The following is a 21,225-nucleotide window of genomic DNA, read 5'->3' as shown; positions in this document are numbered from 1 at the left end:
CCTGATAAAAGGACTGATAAATGCTCTTAACGCCTCTCTTAAGGCAGATCTTATCACTCACCGCATACAGCGCAATAAAGCTAACCGCGTTAGAGGAAAAAAACGGCTGTGATTCGATCGGGGGGGGGGGGTTCTTTAGTGAACCAGTCTAGCACACCAACCCCGCGGGCTCGTACAGTAGCAGTCATAGCACTCCGCCTTCTGTCTAATAAGCTAAGGTGCTGTTATTAGGGAATGTGTGTGTGTGTGTGATCTGATTAGCATTAGCAGGGATGCGCTGACAATTACATTAGCTGCTTTTATTTTTTTTGTGATGGGAAGTCGAGGTGTCGGGCGCCGTCCACTAATGATGACACCTTAAGTGCAGGAAGGCGGTGATAGCACCTTCCTTGAGGAGTAAACAGTGCTAATAAGTGGTAGTCCAGACGTGTGTTTTGAAGCATCGGATTCCCGTTCAAGTGGGTGGCCAAATAGGGCTCAATGGAGCTATAATGGAATAACCATCATTTATTTATTGTAAAGTGTGGGCAAGTTGATGCCTAGGCCCTGTTTACACCGGACGTTACAGGCACATATCAGCCTTTTTGACACGTAGGGGTCCAATGGCACTCTGACTTTCATAGGATTTCAAATATATTTTTTACATGTTTTTTTCCGTTGATATTATCGGCATATTCGTGTTTGTTATTGAAGTCTGATACTGCTCAGGCTTTATCTTGAGAAACACCTCAAAATCAAATGAAACTTACCACACTTAATGTGAAGGCTATTCTGATGTTATTTTACATCTTCCCTTTTTTGTGATGTTTTATGCGAATGTTTTACCCTGTTTGTACAGTAGCACACAGATTTGCTTCAAATATAAAGTGCATTATAAATAAACATGTATTGTTATCCTGTGACAAAGCAAATTTTTAAACTTTTCCCAAATGTAAGCCGTTTATTAACGTTTTTTCTGAATGGTCCTCGCAGACTATATGGGATCAATCTGTAGTCATGGTTAAAGTCCCACAACCCGGATGGACGGTGGGTGGGAATGGCGGGTATCGACTAATTATTATCATTAATATTATTATTATTATTGTGTTACCACGGCGACAGCCGGTGAAGCCAGCAGCTCCTCGGCAGACATGACGGCGTAGTACGCCACGTTGGTCAGCACGTAGCAGGTCGTCACGATGGCCATGGAGATGCAGATGGCCAACGGCACCGTCCTGAGAGCCAGAGAGACAGACAGACAGACACAAAAGAATGATGAGACTTTCATTATCGTTTGAACTGTTTTAACCACTTAAACCCTTTACATCACTGTACAGGTGGGTCGGGACCCATGTTCGGGTCACCTACCAATTTTTATGGGTCACGAGTAAATATCCCCTTTTTTTCGTTTCATTAAGGAAACAAAAAATATAAACAATTTTATAAACAAAAAAGTGACAACTTTTCATAAATTATAAGCAATTCCAAGTATTTCATTAATAAAATCTAATAATTTCAGTTTAATAAGTAGTGAAAATAGCAGATCCACAAGCTTGCGACGGGTTGTGAGCTGTGACTGTGGTCTCCCAGGGATCTATACCTGACTGGGGTCTGTGTATCTATATGTACACCAAATCCATTCGCCGAAAACAGACGATCTACAAGCTCACAACACTTTGTGACCTTGTAGATTGGGTGTAGATTGGTGTTTCCAGTATAGTAAAGCTCAGTGATTCTCAACATTTAATTTAAATGTAATACAAATGTAGTCTCAAGGACCCCGAAGTTTGCTATGCGTTGCTCTGGGACTCCAATCTACACTGTAAAATCCTCTGTTTTCATTTAACTCTGAGAGTGTACGAATGGAACCAAATGACAAGTGTGTAGATCGGCTATGTTTGCTATTTCCGAGTGACAACTTTATATTACAAAGTATAAAATAGAGCTTAAGTGGTTAGCTCTCTCCCTCTCCCTCCCTCTCTCTCTCTCTCTCACCTTTCAGGGTTGTCCACCTCTTCAGTCACAAAGTTCAGATAGAACCTGATAAAGGAAACGAAGGACATATCAGTTACACTGTGGACTAAGCATAATGTCAACTGCATATTTATTTAATGATCTCTTCCTTTGTTTTGTATTATTATGTGTAGAGAGCAAAGAAGCAAGGCCTTGTACAGTACATGCAGAATTACCTGAATAATGAACTGACGCTACCGTAAGTCTCTCTATGTTAGTGTTTTTAGTGATGGTAGACGTCACTATTCACGACTGTGAGTGTGCGTATAGATGTGTGTCATCATGCTGGACTTATACTTGGTTGTGTGCCAGTGTCGTGCACTGAAAATAGCCCGTTTACAAGCTCACAGCGTGTGACGCTGCATCTCGTTGGCTTTAGTGTTCACGGCAATTGCAGGTGTGTGGACCATACCTACCACCCAGCGTATGCATACATCCCCGAGTAGAAGGCTAAAGGAAGGCCGCTCAACTTCACATTGCTCAGGTCAAAGGCATTCTCAAAGTTTCTGGTTTCCCCTGGACACACACACACACACACACACACACACACACACACACACACACACACACACACACACACACACACACACACACACACACACACACACACACACACACACACACACACACACACAGAGTACAAGAACATCAATTGCACCATTGGGCATTGATTTGTATGCCTTTTCAAGCGCCCATAATATGATAACCGTGAGGTGAGCTCAGAACAGGAAGGCTATCTTATAATAAACAATCATAATGGTAAAAAAATATATACTCATAACCATAAAACAGATCAACTGGACTGTTCTATTGCTCAGCAGGAGCCAACCAAGTCTGCCATTAAACTGATCTATCATCTACTCCAAGTTCTTCAAACTCACAACTTAACAATTCTCACACATGAAGCCATTATGTGTCAGATGGGTGGGCCGCGAACACCTTCGAGATTTTCAAGTGGGCCCTGATCCAAAAAAGGTTGGAAACAGGAAGATAACATTGAATAGATTCACCACGAGCTGTGATGTGTGATGGCAGATTATTACAGACCAAGGCAAACAAGGATGGCAGGGTGTGATTGGTTATACTGGATGCCTTAGTGTAGTGGTGTTCAAAGTGTGGGGCACCCCACCCCCTGGTGGAGTGCAAATGAATTGCATATACGGGACCGACCGACATCAAACTCGGCGCACTCACTCGAGGGAGTGAGGTGCCCGAGAACTTTGGATATCCAGTTGCCCAGAACTGCTGATCCAACCAATATGCCCATATATGGGCATTCCAAAAATATGGGCATATACTGATGACATCAGGGATCTCCATATATGGGCATAAAGGGACAAGCTAGGACTGACAGATGCAGATATCTCCATATGGCATAAAAGGGACACAGGTAGACAGACAGAAACAGATATATCCATGTATGGGCACAAAAGGGACACAGAGAGACGGGTACAACAGGTACTCTGACAAAGCCCACAACACTTTGACTCAGATATATATATATGTATATGCTAAACCCCCAAAATGGCGAAAATAGCTGATCTACAATATCACAACGTGTTGCAATGTGACAGCATTGTGAGCTTGTGGATTGGATATTTCCTCTATTCCTCTATACAACTAATAAGTGGTTAAAATGTAGTAATGTGATGTGTATGCAGTGGCGCCGGCGCCTGTTTAATTAAAAGACACTGTGTCCCCCCACAATTCAGAACAGTTATAGTTATAATAATTTAAAAAAATCAATAAAAATCAGTCCAGTCCCCCGTCAATCCCATTTTTGTACCGAATTAACCGAAATAAAGTTACAAAAAAATTAAATAATAATAATAATAAAAAACCCACCCGAAAAAGAATGAATACATTTGCCTGTGTGCCCTGTGTGCGCTGTGCGCGCGCACACGGGTCGGATGAATGCGTCCCCCGATGTGTGTCCCCATGTCAATTTCCATTCCAACGCCCCTGATTGTATGCAGTTCAGTTCCTATCTGCTGCACCTAGTTTGCATATTGTTGTCATTTTCATTAATTGGGGCATGGATGGGCTCACTGTTAATTAAACGACGAACTTGGAGGAGATGCAAACTGCTGAGGAAAATTGCATTACACCACCCATGGGAGCAGCATTAATAATGTGATATAATGATATCAGGAGACACGGGGGAGACAAAAGCTCTCTGCTCACAGACAGTGGTGGAAAAAGTACTCAAATTCTTTACTTAAATAAAAGTACCAATACTCCAGAATTAGTCCAGAATTCAAAATTTACATATTCAAATAGCCTACGTATAAAATAGGGCTTAATGTATGTTTCATAATGTAATAATAATTTATTTTTGAAAAGTAACTAGTAACTAAAGTTTACAAATAATTGTAGTGGAGTAAAAGTACAATATTTGCCTCTGAGGTGTAGTGGAGTAGAAGTAAAAGTATTGGAAATTGGAAATACTCAAGTAAAGTAAAAAATACCTCACAATTGAACTTACAGTAAGTACAGTACTTAAGTAAATGTACTTAGTTACTTTCCACCACTGCTCACCGACATCCACACTTCACCTGGAAAGGAGAGGTGGACCAAACACAAGTGGCCATGTTGCTACGGTCAGAATCACCTTAGCCTAATGTCTCCTCTTGTCCAAGAGATATCTATATTTACATACTGTATCAACTTATATGAACCCATTAAAACCGGGAAAGCATCTGTGTAACCACTTTAACCATTATTTTATATTTTGGCTATTAAAAAATAGCTGATATACAAGATCTGCTATTTTTTACAAACCTTGAAAATGTGTGCAAATCTTTGATTATATATATTTTTGGATTTTTTTAACTCAATTATTTGCTTCTGGGGGTCCCTCGAACCAAATATTTTCAGATGGGGGTCCGTGGCCAAACACATATCATTTTGGGGGTCATTGACATGAAAACGGTGGACAGTCACAGTTTTTCAGAAAACATTTTTAGAATCGGCCTCAGATCTTAATGGGTTAACATGCTCATTCTCAGTTAGGTAACTTTTTTAACTTAAAGCTTAGTCATTCACTTTGTGACTATCAAGGTCTGTGAAAGGCGCTCTACAAATACATTTTTCTTACTAATATGATTAATGAAGAATCGAGTGCTTGAAAAATGGTTTATCTGCCGTGACTGTTGTGTTGATTGCATTGTGAGCCACCTAGGCGCATCTTCTAAATAGTAAGGAAATGTCTGCGCTGCCACTGCACTGGAGACGAGACTGGTCTAAACGCAAAGAGCAAACCTGCTCCAGACCACACATCATTTTGAGAACACGCCTGCAGGGGCGCTAAAGAAGCTCAAGATCATTTGTTAATTAGACAGCAGGGGTGCCAGGCGTAAAAAATGACAAGTGCGTCGGTCGGAAGATAGCAATGACAATTGTGCTGCTCTACCTTCTGCCTGGTGGAAGGTACAGTAAGCAGAGAGTTACAGACCCATAGGGATCCATCTGGTTCCTAACTATCAATTCTCTAGCAGGGGACTCCCTGGAACGCCCTGATCTCCTCCCTGGCTGCACGTCAAAGTGTCCTTGAGCAGGACACTGAACCCCTAACTTATCCAGATTAGCAGGTTGGTGCCTTGCATGGTTTCCCCAAGCCTGGCATGGCCAGACTAATATCACTACCAAGGTTTTTTTTTTTTTGCAATGGCAGATTCGTTTGGAACCAGGCTAGGTTTCCCCTGTCGTCTGTGTGTGTTAATGTGTGTGTTAATGTGTGTGTGGATGTGTGTGTGTGTGTGTGTGTGTGTGTGTGTGTGTGTGTGTGTGTGTGTGAAATGTGAATGTGTGTGTTAATGTGCGAATGTAATGCATGTTGTAAAGCACTTTGGAGAAAGGCGCTATAGAAATGCAGTCCATTTAACCCATGAAGACCTGAGGCCGATTCTACAAATGCCTTCTAAATCAGTTCTTAAACTTTTTCGTGCCAAGGACCCCCTCAAAATTGTTCAAACACTACACAAGATTTTTCAAAGTTGTTTAAATATAGCATATGTTCAAGCTTGCTTTCAAAAAAACGTATGTATAGCTAAAATCCAAAATGACACAGATGCTTTCCCGTTTTTTTTAATATATATATATATATATATATATATATATGAAACGAAAAACGTGAGCTTTAACCATTCTTTTTGCCATCCTTTTATGTGCCGTGTGTGTGTGTGTGTGTGTGTGTGTGTGTGTGTGTGTGTGTGTGTGTGTGTGTGTGTGTGTGTGTGTGTGTGTGTGTGTGTGTCCTTGTGTGGGAGCGCTGATACCTTTGAAGAGCTGATAGAGTCCAGGCACTATGATGATGGCGATGGCCAGCAGCTTAGAGAAGGTGAGGAAGATCTGAATCCTGGCCGTCCAACTCACACTCATGCTGTTTAAGTACATAACAGAAGCTGGACGCACGGAGAGAGATAAACACAGATAAAAAAACAGAATCACGTTAAACACTCACGCTGTTCATAACAGAAGCTACACGGAGACAACAACAGATAAGACGGAATAACCTAAATACTGCTGTTCAGGTACATAGCCAGTGGTGGACGAACTACTCAGATTGTTTTTTACTTAAGTAAAAGTACAATGTAACCTATCGATACTGTCGGGAAGCCTCAGAACTCCATATTTTAACTACTTGATCATACCGTCACACAGAAGTATCAAAAATAGCAGATCTGCAAGCTCGTCAATCTGCAATTTTTGGGTATTTTTGAATTTTAATCCTGAAAATTAACAGTTTTGGACATATGAGGTTTCCACCCGACAGAGACAATATAAAAGTACTCTCTCACAAGTAAAATACGTGTATTCAAATTTATCTTGAGTAAAACACAGTACTGGCATCAAAATATACTTCCGGAACCAAAAGTAAAAGTACAAAAAGTAGCAGCGTGGAGAGACAGAATACAGATAACGCAGGATCATATATAAATACTCATGCTGTTTCATACATAACAGAAGCTACGTATACGGAGAGAGAAAACAGATAACACATAAATACTCACGCTGTTAAGATACATAACAAAATGCCACTGTCGGGCAGAAACCTTGTATCTCCGTATTTCAACTGTTTTTTTGTTTTTTTTTGTAAATTAATGCCCTACTTTGTCGCGCAAGAGTGTTGTGCAAAAGTAGTGGAAAATAGCTGATCTAAAAGCTCACGATGCATCACATCGCTTTTAGATCCATCAGCAACGATCCAAACAAACTCAAGTCCCGCCACGGCGCCACCCCTACACGAGATGGAGGAGTTGTCTACAAGTGCATGGCTGGCGGCATAGAAGCACGAGTAGGAGTCAGCCGGGCCCCCGCATACAGTGTTGCCAGATTTTGCGAGATAAATAGGCAACCAGGGGAAAAAGGGTAATTCGGGGGTCCTTGGACATGAAAATGTTTGAGAACCACTGGTTTAAACAACATTATATGAAAAAAGCCCAAATAAGCAACTATGGGGGGGGGGGGGGGGGGGGGCTGTGAATGATCCAAGCACCACCGAAGAAGAGTACACCCAGAAATCACGTGACCACAGCAAAAAAAAAGCTAGCCTCCTTTCATGTTAAAGGATTCACAAAAGTAAAATTTTCTCTGCTATCTGTTGTTTTTCTGCTGTTTAAAAAAAATACAAGCTACATTCAAACAGCCATAGCTCTGGAATGGAGGATCTACCAGACCCCCGTGCATGTAATGAGCCGATCTCCGTGAGGAAGGAGGTCACAGAGAATATTCCATGATTTTTCAAAGGTACAGTACAGTAAAATCGTTTTCGCTGGCAAGGGGACGGTAGACGGATGCATTAATTTATTCATTCCTGGCAGTGAATGAGTTAACCGAAAAACCAGCCCAAAGTCCCTTATTATAAGCAGACATGGCAGCACTGCTCACGTATCGACCTCTACATCCGGGGCCCGGGATAATGTGAGTGCGAGTGCATGTGGCGAGCCTGAGCAGACTGCTGACCACATAACCACCACCTTCACAACACATAACCACCACCTGTCCTCTGTACAGACCACCTTCACAACACATAACCACCACCTGTCCTCTGTACAGACCACCTTCACAACACATAACCACCACCTGTCCTCTGTACAGACCACCTTCACAACACATAACCACCACCTGTCCCCTCTGTACAGACCACCTTCACAACACATAACCACCACCTGTCCCCTCTGTACAGACCACCTTCACAACACATAACCACCACCTGTCCTCTCTGTACAGACCACCTTCACAACACATAACCACCACCTGTCCTCTCTGTACAGACCACCTTCACAACACATAACCACCACCTGTCCCCTCTGTACAGACCACCTTCACAACACATAACCACCACCTGTCCTCTCTGTACAGACCACCTTCACAACACATAACCACCACCTGTCCTCTCTGTACAGACCACCTTCACAACACATAACCACCACCTGTCCTCTCTGTACAGACCACCTTCACAACACATAACCACCACCTGTCCCCTCTGTACAGACCACCTTCACAACACATAACCACCACCTGTCCTCTCTGTACAGACCACCTTCACAACACATAACCACCACCTGTCCTCTCTGTACAGACCACCTTCACAACACATAACCACCACCTGTCCTCTCTGTACAGACCACCTTCACAACACATAACCACCACCTGTCCCCTCTGTACAGACCACCTTCACAACACATAACCACCACCTGTCCCCTCTGTACAGACCACCTTCACAACACATAACCACCACCTGTCCCATGTACAGACCACGTTTGGAGGCCGGCCTCTTCCAAGTGGGAGCACTGCATGGAGCAGAGATGAGGTCACGGTCGCACGACACTGAGTTGGACTTTTGAGGATGATACACAAAAGAAGAAGCTATTTTCTCTACTTCGGAAAACGTTGGAAAGTGAACGTGGTTAAGTGTGTTTTTTATAAATATTGAACCCATGAAAAGCTTGCGACTAAAGCAGCTTGTGATTAAACAATAACGACATTGGATCCATTGGAACGCAGGTTCTTTCTTTCTTTCTTTTTTTCCTAATTTCTTGAAAACGGTAACGGTTTTGGACGTGCAAGGTTTCTGCCCGACCAGAAGCTACATGGAGAGAGACAAAAAACAGATAACACGGAATCACATAAATACTCCTGCTGTTCAGGTACAAAACAGAAGCTACAGGGACAACAACAGATTAACAGATTAGCAAAACACAGACAGAGAAATGGGCGAGAGGGCAAGAGACACATACGTAAGTAGACAAAATCCATTCTGTGATAATGCTTTCCGGACAGATTGTTTTACTTTTTTTGAACGTTTTGCTTGTTCGTTTGTTTTTTCGCCAATACGATCAGTGTTTCTTTCATCTGTTCCCCGGTGGTGCCAAATACAAACAGTCTTTTTAATGGTTGTTTTTAGTTCTCTGAACGGACACAGTAGGAGAGATCCCTCTGCCACATTGAATGCTCCCTGCCAAGGGGATTAATCTGTCTGGATTTTAGCTTCTTTCTTTTTTCTAGAACAGTGGTTCTCAAACTTTTAGTTTTCATGTCAAGGACCCTCAAATTAATTACGAATTTGAAATATGTATTTGAAAATAATGTTGTGCTAGGGACAAGATTTGTATTTCAATTTTTTTTTTTTTAAATAGATGCATAGGGTTCAAGTGGTTACATTGATTTTGATGCTATATTAACCCATTAAGGCCTTCTAAATCAGTAGTTCTCACATTTTCAAGATTTAAAAAAAGTTAAAGAAATTGCAGATTTACAAGCTTGCGGCACAAAGTGTCGCGCTGTGAGCTTTGTACATCTGCTATTTTTGAATAGCCAGACGCAAAAATCCAAAATGACACGGATCGCTTTCCCCGTTTTAATGGGCTGGGGGACCCCCTGAAGGACCCCTGGAGGTCCCCGAACCCCACTTTGAGAGCTGCTGTATATATTACATGTCTAGCAATAGATAACGGATGACTGATGTATAGAATCAATCGACTAATTAATGACAAAAATAGCAAATGTATCAAATGAGGTTTAGTGAAATGATAATGAATTCCATATCAGATGTGGGTGGACATCTCCAGTAATATAGAGGAAGATAATTGCTGAAGCGTTGAGTCTCCCACGCCTGACTTTTGGTTCTATCATATTAATTTACTCTCAAAGTTAAGATAGACATAGATATAATTAAAAATACACTGCAAATCATGTTCCACCACTTGAACCCTATTTCGTTGCTGTCGAGCAGAAACCTCACATCTCCATATATATTTTTTGTCATACTTCATCATCATACAAGAGTGTCACACGAAAGTAGTGAAAACAGCCAATCTGAAAGCTTGTAGATTGGCTATTTGCACTACTTAAATCACTAAATACAATAATACAAAATAAGGAACGGTTTTGGACATGCAAGGTTTCCACCCGACTGCAACAATACTTAGTTGACTGGGGCTCCCCAAGACAATATACTACGTATATAGGTCTGCATGTATTTGCAGACCTAGTCTTAGCTTTGTGTATCAGCTATTATGGCCAGAATGTTCACCCCTGCCTGAATAGAGAGGCTAGGGCAGAGGTTTTAAAACCTTTGAATGTCAAGGACCCCCAGTATAGCATTAGTAGCACAGTCCCCCTTAAGTCTGAAAGCAAACAAATGGAACCAAAGGACCCTGTAAGTTTCAGAGTTAGAGACCTGTACAGTAAGTGTACGGTTGGTTCCTGTCAATCATTAAGCCCAGGACCCTTTTTGTAACCCCCTCAAGGACCCCTAGGGGGGGGAGGGCTACTTTGAGAACCCCTGCGCGGTCTGCGCTAGGAGGGTTCACGTGGTTAAATTGAACAGTGTGTACTACTCCATACGTACTGATGCCTATAGCGGTGGCCAGCTTGATGGCGACGGGGGGGACTCCGCACGGCATGAAGAGAGGCTGCAGGATGTACTGCCCGAACGCTAGAGAGATCACTGCTAACCCTGCTGGCCTGCATGGAGAGAGAGAGAGGAACACACACACACACACACACACACACACACACACACACACACACACACACACACACACACACACACACACACACACACACACACACACACACACACACACACACACACACACACACACACACACACACACACACACACACACACACACACACACACACACACACACACACACAATAGAAGGTTTAGCTCTATATTCCGCATTCGTTGCTATAGAGCAGTGGTTTTCAACCCATTTCATGTCAAGGTCCATTATTTACTCGGCATTTGAGCCACGGACCACCATTTGATGACTGAGATTTAGACTGAGTCCCAAGACTTCGAATATTTTGTTGCATGTCGTTGGATGAGATTTTGTCCACAACGGTGTTCTGTATTGATGTTGGTACCAATATAGGAGAGATAAATAGATCCAAATAACAATTATTTAATTAAGTAATGCAGCTGTTTATCAATAATCTTACTCTTGAGAGCGTAAAATGAAACCAAATGGACCCTTACGGGTCCATTTGGTTTCATTTTACGCTCTCAAGAGTTAAAGATCTAATAAGGGTCCATTTGGTTAGCAACTCTCCATCATTTAGCTGGGGACCACCTGGAACCCCCTCAAGGACCACTGGTGGTCCCCAGACCACTGGTTGAGAACCACTGCTACAGAGAGTTTGTTTAGCAACAGCGGACTCCCCAGTTCTCCAGCTCTTTAGTAAACAGAAAAAACATTTTCAGGCGGGTTGCCAATTTCCGCCAATCAAGAGAGAGTGCCCATTTATCAGCTTCAATGTCATAGTGATCCAGTTCCAATTTTGTGTAAGCTCCTTTCTTTGTGTCATCACTTCCAATTTCACCTGTTTATCCTGTACGAGTTCCTTCCCCTGTTTGGCTAAAATAGCTATCCCGAACCTGAAAATGCATTATCTGTTTACTAAAGAGCTTTAGAGACATGGAGACTCCTGTTCCTGAACAAACCCTCTGTAGATTTTGAAGTGGGCGCTGATCCTGAAAAGGTGGAGGAGTTGTTTTCTAAATCCCCAAAGACATTTTTAACATCCGTCATATACAGACATCTGACCTCTTCACGGTCACTTCTCTTCACTTTTCCTGATCTTTCCCCGTCATGTATGTTGTTAAATAGCTACAGAGCCTGACAGTAATCGTTGCTAAAGAGTGTTTGTTCAATAACAGGGGTCTCTCCAGCTCTTTAGTAAACATAAAAAAATACACATTACCAGGTCAGGATACCAACTTTATCCAATAAGGAGAGAGAACTCATACAGGATACAGGATAAACGAGTGAAATTGGAAGTGATGACACATACAGCAGACAGAATTGGAACCGGAACAGCATCAAATTGAAGCTGATGAATGGGCACTTTCTCCTGATTGACCAAAATTGGCAACCCACTTCGAAATTGTATTTTCAGTGTATTAAACAGCTGGAGAGACGGGGAGACCCCTGTTACTGAACAAACACTCTACATGCAATGATTATTATCAGAATATTGGCACAAATAGTTTGTCCCAATCCAAGTGCAAAACCACAAATGTAAGCCCACTTGTTTTCAATATCGTACAGGCTACCGTTTTCATGAAGCTTTTTTTAACATGAGAAATGGCAAAAGAAAACAGTTGGAATGAACCATGGCCATTGAAAGTACTCACAAACCACACTTTCTGTTCATTGTTGTCCCACCTGACAGGCCAGTGTGTCAAACACCTTTATGTTAGTCCTATTGACTCAGGTGTTAAGACAGTCACTCAGCGTGTGTGAAGGTGTGTGTGTGTGTGTGTGTGTGTGTGTGTGTGTGTGTGTGTGTGTGTGTGTGTGTGTGTGTGTGTGTGTGTGTGTGTGTGTGTGTGTGTGTGTGTAATATCTGATGGCAAACAGTCTGAGCAAAGCCAAACTGTAATCACATCCTTATGCGGAGCGCTGAGGGGGTCCAGGGGTGGGTTTTTCCCCGGGCCTGCTGCTTCTGATAACAATCAAATAAGGCCGTCCGCACTGGGAGCTCATCCACAGCTCATCATGATATCCGTCTTCATTTCCCCGCTCAGCCGCTTGCAGCTGAGGCAACCTGTAGTCTTATGTGATGCTCTCTGTCTCACCCTGCTCTCTGCCCTGCTGCCATCACTCGCTGCCTTCTCATTCTCTCTTTATTGTCCCCATAGCGCTGCACACTGACACCGTGGGCCGACAGGCACAAACTGTGCTCGCTCATTCACTCACTCATTTGCTTGCTCACTTGCTCGCTTACTTACTCGCTCACCGAAAAAAAACTGTCTCGCTTGCTCACAGTGGTGGAAAAATTATTCAAATGTTATACTTAAAAAGGGATAGTTCACGCCCAAAATCGCTTTTTTTCTATCGATTACACACCCAAGTGAGACTTGAATTCATGGGGATTTTTTTGTTTTTGTCGTATTCCTGAGCCCATAATTTGATGACCGGCGGCGGCTCCGGTAGGAGACTCAAATTGTCAACTTTGAGACATTAGCATCTTTCCGCCGGTCATCAAATTATTGGCGTAGGAATGTGACAAAAACTAAAAAATCTCCATGAATTCAAGGCTTCATGGGGTGTGTAATTGATAGAGAATAAGTACTTTTTTGGGTGAACTATCCCTTTAAGTAAAAGTATCAATACTGCAATGTAGAAATACTCTGTTACAGAGTATTTCAATTCTGGCAATCAAAATTTACTTGAGTAAAAGTACAAAAGTATTGGTATCAAAATGTACTTTAAAGTACCAAAAGTATAAAGTACTCATTATGCAGAATGTCCCATTTCAAGTTTTCAAATGTATAAAAATCTTTTGAAAATAGCCGATCTACATAAGCTCACAATGCGTCGCACAATGCGACGCATTGTGAGCTTGTAGATCGGCTATTTTCAAATTTCCGAAAAAACTTTAATTACTAAAACCTGTATTCTGGGAAAACTTTGGCAGAAAATATAGCCGACGGACAAGCTCACAACGCGTTGCATCACAGAGAAGACACTAGGAGCCCTGAGGGAGAAGCATCTGTGTGTCATTTTTAGATTCCTTTGGGCTATTAAAAAATAGCAGATATATGAGCTTGCAGAACTGCAATTTTTTTTTTATCGTGAAAATGTGTGCATAATATATTATGCAATATATATGTTTGAACATTTGTAACTCAAATCTTATTGCTTCTGGGGATTCTACAAATGTCTTCTAAGTACTATATGTTTTTTTTTATATTTTCTTTTACTTATGTTGCTATGTATCAGTGGTACTTAAACGTTTTCATGTCAAGGACCTCCCAAAATGATATGTATTTGGCCCCCATCTGAAAATATTTAGTTCCAGGGACCCCCAGAAGCTTTGAGTTAAAAATGTATATAAATATTCAAAGATTTGCACACATTTTCACATTTTTTTTTATAGCGTGGCACTCGGTGTCACACTATGAGCTCGTAGATCTGCTATTTTTGAATAGCCCCAAAAAAGTATTAAAATGACACAGATGCGTTCCCGGTCTTAATGGGTTAAGTGGTTGAGGATATAATCCATGATGATCAAAAACAGATAAAGTGACTGCTGTCTACTTAGTAGTTGACTATGCGCTGGTCATTGCTGTTGAACTCTGACTGCATGGAATCAAGGCAGACAAATAGAATCACTTTATAACCGGGCTTGTAGCCAGCATGCCTGTGCCGAATTTAACATGGGTTAGACGCATTCCTGATCGGGAACGCGGCTTCTATTTACATTTTGTTTTGTTTTTTTGCACATTTTCAGAAGCTTAGCAGCCCAAAGAGGTTACGCAGCTGTTTTCGTTTTAACAAAAAGCTCCACTATAGGCTATCCACTGATCACAGAGGAAGACAAACGCAGCATCCAACACGTCTTTCTCTCATTCACTCTCTCTCTCTCCCTGTCATTAATTCTGGTTCCCACCTTCTCTTTTCTCGCTCTTCTTTCTCCCCCCCCCCTCCCCCCACACACTCTCCCTGGCCTGTTGCTTTTCCCATGGCTCCCAGTGAGAGTTCCCAGTGAGTTCCAAGTAGCCTGAGGGCGGGAATGCACGGAGATCTGAGGATAGCCGGCAGACTCTGTTTTTACTACCAGGGCCTTGGCTGTGTACACACAGCACTCACCGACTCAGTGAGCATTCATTCATTCTCTCAGCCCACTGAGTTCCTACGCTGCGAAATCCTGAGCGTTCGTTTAACTCCAGGGGGGTTCCAGGGGGTCCCTATCTAGCTAAATAGTTGATAGTTATAGGAACCAAAATGGACCCTTTATGGGTCTGTAACTCTACACAAATGGAACTCTGGAACTCTGAGAGTGCACTTAAATTAACCATCAGTGTCGTAAAGTAACTAAGTACATGTACTCAAGTACTGTACTTAACTACAATTATGAGGTATTTTTGCTTTACTGGAGTATTTCAAATCTTCAGTACTTTTACTTCTACTCCACTACATCTCAGAGGCAAATATTGTACTTTTACTCCACTACAATTATTTGAAAACTTCAGTTACCAGTTACTTTTCAGATATCAATTATTATATTATAAAACATACATTAACCACTTTAGCCCTATTTTATACCAAGGCTATTTGAAAATGGCAGATCTACAAGCTCACAAGTACTTTTTCCACCACTGAAATTAACACTAAGGATTTTACTGTGTATACTAGTGGGCTCAGACCAAGGCCACGACGTGCCTGCCTTAAGCTTTTTTCAAAACACAGACATTCATGTCACACGCGTGCATGTGAACCTGTGAAAGCGCACACTCCCCCAGACGCACACAGACAATGTTAAAGTGAGCACGCAAACGCTCACACAGTTAGTTACACTGTAGGGACACACATAGTAGGGGCACAAACAGGCAGCCGCTTGCATTCACAGGCATACATGTAGCAGTGATGGAAGAAGTACTCACATTGTGTACTCGAGTAAAAGTATCAATAACCTACCGTAGAAATAGTCTGTTACAAGTACAAGTCCGGTATTTAAAATGCACTTGAGTAAAAGTACAAAAGTATTGGTATCAAAATATGCTTAAAGTACCAAAAGTAAAAGTACTCTTCATTATGCAGAAGGTCCCATTTCACATGTTTTCAAATGTATAAAATGTATAAAAAGCTTTTGAAAATAGCAGATCTACAGTACAAGCTCACAAGTTGTGAGCTTGTAATCAAAATCTACAAAGTAACTAGAATTTTCAAATAATTGCACTGGAGCAAAAGTACAATATTTACCTCTGAGATGTAGTGGAGTAGAAGTAAAATGATTGAAAATTGGAAATACTCCAGTAAAAATACCCCAAACATGTACTCAAGTAAAGTACTTGAGTACCTGTCTTAGTTACTTTCCACCACTGCATGTAGCGCGCACACACACACACACACACACACACACACACACACACACACACACACACACACACACACACACACACACACACACACACACACACACACACACACACACACACTACCTTATAGCGATGAGGTCGGCCCACAGTCGTATGAAGGCCATCTTAGGTCCAAACGCTTCCAGTATGTAAGTATAATGTCCCCCTGACTTGGGGATGCATGTCCCCAGCTCAGCGTAGGACAAGGCCCCTGGAGGGACACAGGGGGGACACCAGAGTCAGGTTTCATTTCATTGTCACATCATCGCAGGTTTACAGGTGTAAATCAGTGGGTGAAATGTGTTTTTGTGGGGTGCGGGGGGGGGGGGGGGGGCAGACAGAGAGAGACAGTGTTAACCCATTAAGACCTGAGGCCAATTCTAAAAATGTTTTCTAAATCCAGTTTTTTTTTTTTAAATATAAAAAATATTTGTTCAAGATTTTTCCAAAATAGTAGATATACAAGCTCATAGCGCAGCACTCGGTTCCGCGCTATGAGCTTGTATATCTGCTATTTTTGAATAGCCAAAGAAATCTTAAAATGACACAGATGCGTTCCCGGTATCAATGGGTTAATGACTATGACTAAGACTAAAAGACTAAAGGTCCTTACACACCGGGGCGAATTCTTCATGCGAATAAATACGTTTTTTTTTTAACCTTATAAAGTCAATGCAAGCGTCCACATCAGTTTCGCGAAGCGAAAAAGCGTCTTTTAATTATTCGGAACGAGTCAGAATTGTGCGTATATTCGCATATTCGCCGGTGTGTAACCGCCTTAAGACTTGGATATTTTGTCGACTAAGATTAGACTAAGACTAAACAATTTCAGATGACTAAAATAGGACTAAAACTAAATGGTGTGTTATTCAAAACACTGGCAGTGTTAATTTAATTGTGTTGACCAAGACTAAAAGACTAAGATTTTGATATTTAGTCGACTGAGACTAGACTAAACAATTTCAGAAGACTAAAATAGGACTAAAACTAAATGGTGTGTTAAGACTAAATCAGAATTCGCTGTCAAAATTAACACTGGAGGGAGAGCAAGGAGAAAAAACTGAAAAGGAAACATCCAAGAAGATATCTACACATGCATAGCATAAAAAGCATCAAATAAATGAGGTTAGAAATGAGGTGCAAAAGAGTGCTAACCAGTGGTGGAAAGTAACTAAGTACATTTCCTGAAGTATTGTACTTAAGTAACATTTTGAGGTATTTGTACTTTACTTGAGTATTTCCAATTTCCAATACTTTTACTTGCACTCCACTACATCTCAGAGGCATTTTTTTTTAACTTTTACTTCACTACAATTATTTGAAATTTTGAATTACTAGTTACTTATTTTGATTATTATAACAAAACACATTAACCACTTCAGCTCTGTATACATTTGGCCCATTTGAAAATAGCCGATCTACAAGTTCACAATGCGTCGCATCGAGCTTGTAGATCTGCTATTTTCAAAAGATGTTTGTACATTTGAAAACTGGAAATGGGACATTCTGCATAATGACTACCTTCGGTACTTTAAAAACATTTTGATACTAATACTTATGCACTTTCACTCATTTTGAATTCTGGACGTTTACTTGTAAAAGAGTATTTCTACATTGCAGTATTGATACTTTTACTTAAGGTCCACATATGTTACAGTGTGGCATGCCAGCCTGCATGGTGACAGGCAGTGTTCAGGCCTTGTTCAACAGTTTGGAGAAGAAAAGTCAGACATACAGATTTTAGCCACTTGATACCTAACATCCCTATTCTGGGGTGAAAATCATGCGAAAATAGACGATCTACAAGCTCACAACGTGTCACGTTGCAAAGAGTTGTGAGCTTGCAGATAGGCTATTTTCGGCAAAGACATTTGCTGTAGAGGGAAATACAGGCGGACCTAGCATGGAGCCCTGGGGGACCCCAGTCAACTAATAATAGGGTTTAAGTGGTTAAAAGAAGGAATGGTTCTCAAATAAGGATTTGGCCAGTAAGCTTTGTCAAAACTACCACTAAGTATTTTCCCCAGAGGTCATATTTTGTTTAACTACTTTCACCCTGGTGTCCCTTTATTTTGGCACGTCATAATAGCTGAACTTTTTCCAGAAATGTTCAGAAATCCTAATGTTCTATTAATTACATTAACTACTGGATTGCAGCTTTAATTTTATCCAGCCCTATGTAGAATCCCATGAGAGCTTCCGCTATAAAGGTCCCGTTTTCTTGCCTGCATGTCTCAATAAACAGGAGTAACCGGCTCCCTCTTGTTTGACTATGAATTCATGGAACCCATTCCTTTGTACTAGAAAGGAGCAGTTGCATAGAAATCCCCGAATAGAAGTTCCATTAGTAGTCTAGGACAGGGGAACAACGTCAAAACATTGCAGTGAGTAGTTGTTAGGGAAGTAAACCGTGGCTGTTGAAGGGCTGATGCAATTTTACTACATTGCAAAAAAAACAGTTTTCAGGCAAAATGTGCAGCTCTGCAATGTATGAAACAGCATACAGTATTATACTCTCTATAGCCTAAGCATTGTTTATGATAATGTGTGTGTATAGCACACATCTGTGTATTAAGCTACAGTATATTTCAAACAGATGATGACAATGTCAGTTATCAAAGAATAGCTTTTCAGGAAGTGAGAAAAACTTAGATGTTCTTCCCTCTTGGCAACAACATTATTGTTAATGTGAAAATGTTCAATAAAATTAAAACATAAAAAATAAAACAAATGTTCAAACAAAGAATTCAAAACATTCTAAAAATATACTTTTTTTAATTTCCAAAAATTCAAAAGCAGCAAAAATAGCAGATCTGCGACACGTTGTCAGCTTGTGGATGTGCTATGTTTGCTATTAAGTATACAGGTATATATTATACAGCATATTTAATATCTAAAACTTGCAGCAAAGCACTGGTTGCTAGAGAGACTGCTGTTGACCCAGAGAGCTACAAACACACACTGAACAGCGAGGCTGCCTGTGTACTCAGTCTGGCCGGATAGCAGAGTACTGTGATTATTATCATGGCCTTTATGGTCTATTATTGCTTTAATAACACGGTGGCTGCTTTTAGCAACAACATTCTGGTTGCGAACCAAAACCTCTCATAGCTTTGGGTTATCATTAGTGTGCTGTATAATGGAGTAACTTCAAAGGAGCACTTCGCCCATTTTCAACCTTATGTTCATATAATTGGCCCTCACTAATGCTCATTATGAGATGGCACGATTTCTGTCTACTCACTGTGTGTGTCAGAGGAAGGCTGGGGACAGTTCAGAAACCTGCCTACCAATGACATCATGTTTTCTGAGGTTTCGGAACTGTCCACTGCCCTTCCACTGAGACTCACATAGTGAGTCGACAGAAAGAGTTGTTTGTGACAACGCTGTTTCACCGAACAGCATACATTATAGTATTTAACCCATTAAAACCGGGAAAGCATCTGTCATTTTAGATTTTAGCTACGTTTTTTTCTGAAAAATAGAACTTTAGAACAGTGGTTCTCAAAAATAGCAGATATGTGAGCTTGTACATCTGGTATTTTTGAACATTTTAGAAAAAATCTTGAAAGTGAAATATTGAATAATTTAGAATTTATAACACAAATCGTCTCTTCTGGGGGTCCCTGGCACAACACATTTTTAGATGGGGGTCTGCGGCCAAATGCAGATTATTTCCGGGGGTCCTTGGCACAAAAGAGTTTGAGAACTATTGATTTAGAAGGCATTTGTAGAATAGGCCTCAGGTCTTAATGGGTTAAGTAAAAACTTAAAAAGCTAAAATAATGGCGATAAGAGGTTTCTGCCTGACAGCAACGATGTATATATATATAAATACAAACATAGCCTTTGAGCAGTGTTAACTGTCTGCTGTTAGCTCCGCTCTCTAGACTCGCACCGAAGCGAGAGGCAGGTTGCCTCGGCAACCGCCCCACGCTCTCTGCTCAGGGACTCACCGAAGAGCGACAGGACGCCACACAGGATCCACACCACCAGGGACATGCCCACGCTGCCCGTGTTGGCCAGGATGCCCTTGGGCGAGATGAAGATGCCCGCGCCGATGATGGTCCCGATGATGATGGAGATGCCGCGGAGCAGCGTCACCTTCTTGCGCAGCTCCACCTTGGCCTTCGGCGCGCCTTCGTCGGCCTCCAGGAGTTTGCCGTTGGTGGCGGCGGCGGCGGCGGCTTCCGTTCCGTTCCGGGGACACGTGTGTCCGTTGGACTCGACGCCATCGCCTCCCGGCGGGAACGACGTCCTTTTCATTTTCTTTCAGACGTCCTAACACGCACGCGCAAGCACACACACATGCACACACGCTCACTCTCTCTCTCTTCTAGAAGGACTGGGCTTCTGTCTCTATGTCATGCACCAAGTCCAACGCGGAGCTATATAAGTGTCAGTGACAAACTCTTGTTACGGCGGTGCCACGGGCGTCCAGGCGACAGGAAGCCCTCAGACCCGCCGGGTACTACAGGGTCGAACCTCCTCTTTCAGAGACACTCCGCCGGAGCTGCATGCGTCCCTCTGGGCAAAAGCCTCAACCCACTCAGCCTGTGTGACAGGCTGCTATGCCTCACTTACTAAACTTCACCGAGTTGCTACAAATCCCTGGGAAATCCCTCCCTCCCTCCCTCGCTGTCTCTTTCCTCTTTCTGTTCTCTTAAAACTCCCCCCCCCCCTGCCTCCCCTCTCTCTCTCTCCCGCCTTCCCTCTCTCTCTGTCCTCTCTTTGTCTTCCTACCTGCCACTGGCTGGCCCTGCTTTTCATTCAGTCACCCTTCCTCCCTCCCTCACGCTGTAGAGCTCTAACTGTAAAGCCTTGTTGCTGCTCCAGTGCAACGCTCCGCTGCTCTG

General features: G+C 42.0%; 1 protein-coding gene across 1 annotated transcript in view; it reads right to left on the bottom strand.

Moving 5' to 3' along the window:
- slc7a11 (solute carrier family 7 member 11) overlaps positions 1 to 20,976 on the bottom strand; it is a 28,887-nt gene extending 7,911 nt beyond the window's left edge. The window contains exons 1-7 of the mRNA XM_080416469.1: positions 20,326 to 20,976; positions 16,454 to 16,580; positions 10,847 to 10,962; positions 6,270 to 6,395; positions 2,409 to 2,508; positions 1,975 to 2,019; positions 1,091 to 1,214 (exon numbers count right to left, since the gene is read on the bottom strand). Of these exons, the coding sequence (XP_080272595.1) occupies positions 1,091 to 1,214; positions 1,975 to 2,019; positions 2,409 to 2,508; positions 6,270 to 6,395; positions 10,847 to 10,962; positions 16,454 to 16,580; positions 20,326 to 20,635 (948 nt within the window). The 5' untranslated portion in view covers positions 20,636 to 20,976. The remainder of the gene's footprint in view (positions 1 to 1,090; positions 1,215 to 1,974; positions 2,020 to 2,408; positions 2,509 to 6,269; positions 6,396 to 10,846; positions 10,963 to 16,453; positions 16,581 to 20,325) is intronic.
- Between the last annotated feature and the right edge of the window lie 249 nt (positions 20,977 to 21,225).

The sequence above is a fragment of the Gymnoscopelus braueri genome (genome assembly GCF_963280865.1).
Source record: "Gymnoscopelus braueri genome assembly, chromosome: 20".
NCBI classification, from domain to species: Eukaryota; Metazoa; Chordata; class Actinopteri; order Myctophiformes; family Myctophidae; genus Gymnoscopelus; species Gymnoscopelus braueri.
This window is presented reverse-complemented; position numbering and strand designations above follow the sequence as displayed.